This window comes from Stereum hirsutum, assembly GCF_000264905.1.
Source record: "Stereum hirsutum FP-91666 SS1 unplaced genomic scaffold STEHIscaffold_14, whole genome shotgun sequence".
Lineage (NCBI taxonomy): Eukaryota > Fungi > Basidiomycota > Agaricomycetes > Russulales > Stereaceae > Stereum > Stereum hirsutum.
In genome coordinates this window covers 1,553,286-1,559,633 of record NW_006763144.1, presented here as the reverse complement: position 1 = coordinate 1,559,633, position 6,348 = coordinate 1,553,286, and the positions used below count along the sequence as shown (strand labels likewise).

Below are 6,348 nucleotides of genomic sequence, written 5' to 3'. Positions count from 1 at the left end.
ATCTTGGGAATGCATGGACGGATTTGTCCAAATCCGATATATGTCTATCACATACATTTATACTTATTTATCAAAGCCAAAGAACCGCCGAAAACGTCATCCTTCATGTCGCCAACTTTGGGCCACATGTTACCCTTTTATCAGCTAATTCCATCAAAACAACACCTACCCCTGCAATTCATTCACTCTGAATCACAAAACTCACAAAGTTACCAAAACACCCCCAGATCACCCCATTTCCCCTACCAATCCACCCCCACAGTACCCAGTATACCAATCCTAGCATTCCTGCTATTATTTCCGTATTTTTCCGTATTTGTATCGCCCATCATTCTATCCCTATTCACCCATCTATCTGCCCTAGCCCCAGAGCCCATGCCTAGCCCCATACATCCTCCCCATACCCTGCATACAGCTATCCTAGCCCTAGTGCACAATTACCACCCATTTTCCTTCCCTATCCTACCCCCTGCCCTACCCCCTACCCATCCCCAAACCACCCCCCCTACCCCGGGGCCACCCCATACCCACCCACACATTTTTTCACGCATTTTTTGCCTATTTTTTCGCCCAATTTTCCGGCCATAATAGCCACCAGCAGCATTGCTCTTTAATAAAGAGCCCTTATTAGCCCAGGCCATTAAAGTACTGGGCTCTTTGCAAAGAGCTCCATGCTTAGTACAGGCACTCTTTATAAAGAGGCTACATCATCTGGTGACCATGCAACATCGAGCTCGTCCTCCCTGCACCTGGTCGCCGCTTCCTATCCCTTAGAGCCCAACCACAGCCCGTGCAAGATGTATTCGAGCTGGCCCTCGACAACCTGACATGCGACATATACAGTATTGACGTATTTCCCGATCGCCGTATGCAAGCCGATATGAAGGTTGGTGCCCTTCTTGCTGCCCTTCGAGGTATGAGCCATCACGACATCGAGACTCGTATCTGGAATGATCCCATTTATACGCGGTTGTTTGGATCTTTAGTGTGTCCCTTTGCATCTGTATTGGACAGTGTCGAGCTGACCACCCTTTCATTGACAGCTTGAGCCCCGAATCCCTCTCATGCGATCCTCTGTTCACGACATCGCGGACAGTGTTGTGCTGGACGAGTTCGACTTGCCAAATAAGGCTGCAGAGAGTGCGCGTGAGGTTTTCCGCCTGACCGCCACGTGCACTCATCTCTACCCCCTCGGTTCCAATGGTGTATGTTTTCCTTTCTAGCATGTCTTATAACTTCTGACACCCACTGTTGGTAGAAACCCGATCATTCCCGACCCTTCTACCATCAATCCATTCTTTCGACATTTAGTAAGAAGTTTCTATTCGTGTCCCCGAACTTCCTTGAGATACATTCTCGTGAGCTCGGAATCGCTCATTCCGAGGACGACACTACACCCGTGCGTGTCCCTGGCCCTATGATTGCATTTGTTGCCGTTGCGGTAAGTCTCCACTTGCTCATGTTCTGTTCTGGAGTCTTATCCATGTTTTAGGTTTATGCCTCCCTAATCTAGTGGAGGAATGGTCACCATGTCCCGATTGAGTTCTCCCGCGACAATTTCAACCACACCTACAGGCAGTATTGCAAGCGGTTTGAAGATCTTCGTGAGAGGTTTGGCGTTGACGTTTATCGCCAGTACCTGTCTGAGTTCTACAAGACCGCTATGTATGTACCTGTTCCTTTTCATGTTGCACATATTAATCATGTACCGTTACCAAGACTTTCGGCTCCGACGAGGACATCTCTATCGGTGCTGATGATGATTGGGATGCAGCTTTGATTGCTTCGCGCTTTGCGGCTGATGAGCCTGGCCCGTCAACGTAGTTCTATTTTTTCCCTGTTTACTTTGTCATGGTTGTTCTTATTAGTTGATTTGACCCTCCATGCTTCACACTATGGCCCCCCACACTCATTTACTCTACACTAACTGTAGTCACTCTTTTGTTGTATCTCTGTCATGGCTCGGCTGGTTTAAGTACCTTGTCATATTTCTGTGCTTTGCTTTGATAGTATCCAATAGCACACCTGTTGTCTCTCATAATGAAGCCCCGGAGTGACATATTTTATTGTGTGATCACACCACCTCGTGCTAATCCTTCGCATCTGATCTCAAAGCTTTGTCTAATTTAGTTCAACTTGGACCAAGCAAGCAATAACTAGCAAGGGGGGTGGATAATAAGCCGAAAATTATACATCAGGCTTTTCGGGTACAGTTATGCTCGAATTTGTCTACTTAGGCATAAAAAGGCTACATATGACCTAGAAAACCACGGCAGGTTTTTCCTGATGTATCATGCAGATATACTTGCTTCGCTTGTCAGCCTCAACGACACTCAAGACGACAGCAAAGGCTGACAGCTCCAAAGAGTCGAGCTTGTCAAGCTCAAACTCCGGATGTGAGACATCCGAGTCCGATTCTGAGGACTATTCAACTACTCACTTTCCATAGACGTCCTCTCCCGACTTTGGGGATATGTCACAACTACACCAGAACAACCATATCCTACGAAAAGGGGTTGCTGGCAGGCAATCTCTCACTCAGAAACACACACCAAGGCGAGGAAAAGGTTGTATAGGGGGGAGATTGTCGATCTCAAGACTAGAGTACAAAACAGGAAGTAGGTAGGTTTATATACTAGCTAGAAACAAACACAACCAAACCCAGGCCACAGTGGCACAGAAACTCGGAAAAGTATGGCCCAACTGTGGCACACACCAGGAAATAATAGAAAAGACATGGAAATGACGAAAGGTCATGACAGGATAGCTCTCTACAATCCAACTTCACAGAACCTGTTGTCGACCGGAACAATGACTCAGATTCTGATGAGTCTCGCTCCAGATCATCCAAATGACCATGCGTAACGGTAGAGGAGGTAGAGGATGTTGATGATTTTGGAGAATGCCACCAATGTTATTGGATTCAGAACTATCCCTTAAAGGCTAGGTCAATCATTGAGGAGAACCTGGCATATACAAAGTATGAGGCTTTTTGTGAGAAGCAGAAGCAGGTGACACACTGTGGGCACTGTGGGATGATATTGACGACTGGGAGATGGCGAGGTGGATGATGGATGCTGCAGTGAGCCAGACAAAGCTGGATGCATTCCTAAAGCTAGGAAAGATATGTCAACGTCAGCATATGCACGAGCTCTGTGTTTAATTTTGAAAGAATAACAGTACACTAGACAGCGGGTCGTACACAACGGTAGTAGACAAGGTACACAATACGCTACTGGTCCTTTAAATATGAATTGGCCCATGGCTGCCCCGACAGACCATGGCCAGCATACAAATAATCCGTTTACGACCCCAGAACTGTCAACATCTTTTGTGACTCATAGACCAACCCGCATGGCGCCTCTCTCGCAGCCAGTTCCTCATTCGCATTCTTCCATTTCGGTCTTGAATCCTTCTCCAGCTGAGGGTATTTGGCAATCACTTGCATCTTGTGTTTCAGCGCCTGGACGCTTGGTGTTACGACCGGGCTTAAGCTAGGCTTAAGGGTGGCATCGGTTTCGTGGTGTGGGGAACGATTGAGTTGTTTGGCGCCGTCAGCTTGGGCGATCAGCAAGGGGCTTCTGAGGTTCTGGATCCGGGGTTGTGGCTCGGTTCATCTAGACACGGTGTCCGGTCTAGGATCAAGTTCGTTTAGATGAGGTGTCCTCTTCTGAGGCAGGCGTCCTGCTAGAGCTGATTGTAGATTCTAGGTTTCAATGGTAAGGCTCTTCTGGAGAAGAGATTTGAGGGTATTGTCTTGAGGTCGCACAAGACGATATCGAGAATTCTGGGGTGAATTCAACTGTAACACTGTAGGTACAACACAAGTGAACAGGTTGGGGAATCTCGACTACAGAGGTCCGATATTTATACTAATACAAGTCTGTGAGAACTGTCACATCATCAAGGTCTGCCACATCAGCCTAAGAGTTCATATGTGACGCCGAGCCAGAGTCAAGCCGAGCCAAGATAATACGTGTCAGTAAGAAACCATGTATCCGCAGTCCATCATACGTGTCCAGGAAGATATCATACGTGTCCGTAGTGAGTATACGTGTCCGTCAGAGAAGAAGACATGTTTATAGGATGTTTAGAGGGATTTTAAAGAGAAGGGATCGAGCCAAAGTCCGGGAGTACACTGCCTAACTAGGAACGTGGTAAAAGAAAAGAAAAGGAAAAGATATACAAGATAGCAGAGAAGAAAAAGTGTCCATAACACTTAGCTCAGAACTTGTACTATGATGTCACGTTTGATCCTGCTGTAGCTCGCTCAGAATTGTATTCCATCTCTGCTAATGTTACGAATTTTGAACCAGGTGCACGTTCTCACGCACAAGATCAATTACAATATTCTCGTTCTCAATTGCATGGACAAGGACCGTTACATTACGATAGACTAACGCCCCATCCCACAGCATGGTCGACTCCGGCTCGGCAGCAGCAGTCTCAACATCTCGGTAACATCGGAGGTTGTCACAACCGGGCGATAAGGGAGTCTGAATACCCCATGGCTCAAGACAAGGAATGGCAGAAAATCGGAAAGGTAATAGATTGAGACTAGTAGTCGACCAGGAATAGACGATCCAAAAGCTAAGAAAATACATGCAAGTGCTATGAGGTATTTATACCAGTCCGAGAACACCCCAGTCGTAAGTAAAAAGAAAGCTAAGACGAATATCTCAAAGAGGATCAAAGGAAGAGGACAAATGATTGTACACTAAGTTCGTACACTAAAGAAATACTGAGCGGTTTAAACAACAAGTCTGTAGCGTGTAAACGAAGCTATCCAAGACAGGACGAGAGGATAAGATGAATGATGAGGCTAAGTGAAAGGAAAAATAAATCTGGAGAACAATGGGTACAGGAATGCGAACTTAAACATTTATCCCAGAGAGCTCAGGCACAGATAAAATCCAGAGACACATAGAACAAATGTATGAACCAGTAGGCATCTCCCGATATCAAAACTTCGGCTATTGAGTGGAAATTGGTTAAGATATACGAGGGGGAACACTATCAGATGGCCCTGAGTGAGGTCAAGACCGAGATCACGTTGTAGTATATTCTACAGTGGGCCAATCACCGAGTTTGTTGGATCATTGGAAGCCCGAGTTTAAGAGCATCCTCTAGAATTTTGTTCGGAGTAAAACCACCAAATATAGCATCCTGAAGCCTCGTCCTAAGGGGTGTAGAAATCCTAGTGCGTCGGAGTCCGAAACGTTCCACAGGAACCGGCAGCTCGGTGCGAGCTTCCGTAGCTGTGATTGCTCCTCACGTACGGCTTGAATAAATTCGTGGAAGTCCCTGATAAATTGGGAAAGCCTCCTTGGAATGTTGCAGTCTATGCGGATACTTGCTCCGTCATGTGTTGATAGGTAAAATGTCATGTGAGACATTTTACGACGGTCGAGACTTAAGAAACGAGGCTCAACGCGCAAGTGCGGGACTTGCCGAGCCAGTTCCCTTATGTGGCTTGTGGGGGTTCGACGAGGTTGGAAGGGCAAAATAAAGTGATAGAAATGTCGGGAAAAATGAAGGGGACTCGTAGAGACAGTGGCATCATTTGTGGGTGGCGCGCGAAGGACAATAATACGGAAAACGAATTAAAAAACAGGGCATATGCGTAGGGTACAGGTGGCAGTTATGACAGAGGTCATACCGGCCAGATAGACTTCAAACATTATCGGGAGGGGCTAGATGAGATTGTTACAGGATGGAGGAGAGATGATGTAAGAGATCACCCGGCCTCACCAGCTGGGGTGGCACACTATGAGGATCATCGTGACATTAGAGCGGGACACGGCGACGTTTCGGGTGTTCATGATGAGACTTATGGTGATCCTGGTGGCGAGAGGTACAGGCGTAGCTGTACCATCTTTATAAAGAGTCCCTATAGTAAGACTGGGACCCTTTGCAAAGAGCCTACTATATTAATGAGCCTGGGCTAATAAGGGCTCTTTATAAAGAGCAATCCTGCTGGTGGCTATTCTGGCCGGAAAAATGGGCCAGAAAATAGGCAAAAAATGTGTGAAAAAATGTGGGGATGGGTGTGGGGTGGCCCTGGGGTAGGGAGGGTGGTTTGGGGATGGGTAGGGGGTAGGATAGTGGGTAGGGTAGGGTAGGAAAATGGGTGGTAATTGTGCACTAGGGCTAGGATAGCTGTATGCAGGGTATGGGGAGGATGTATGGGGCTAGGCATGGGCTCTGGGGCTAGGGCAGATAGATAGGTGAATAGGGATAGAATGATGGACAATAAAAATACGGAAAAATACAGAAATAATAGCAGGAATGCTATGATTGATATACTGGGTACTGTGAGGGTGGAGTTGGTAGGGGAAATGAGGTGAT

At 46.8% G+C, this 6,348-nt stretch overlaps 1 protein-coding gene across 1 annotated transcript; it reads left to right on the top strand.

Moving 5' to 3' along the window:
* Positions 1-880: 880 nt before the first annotated feature.
* On the top strand, positions 881-1,780 carry STEHIDRAFT_160725 (uncharacterized protein; the record flags this gene model as incomplete). The annotated part of the gene is made up of 5 exons (XM_007308201.1): positions 881-985; positions 1,044-1,205; positions 1,259-1,441; positions 1,514-1,665; positions 1,720-1,780. The coding sequence occupies 5 exons, from the start codon at positions 881-883 to the stop codon at positions 1,778-1,780; spliced, it is 663 nt and encodes a 220-aa protein (XP_007308263.1).
* Positions 1,781-6,348: the final 4,568 nt, after the last annotated feature.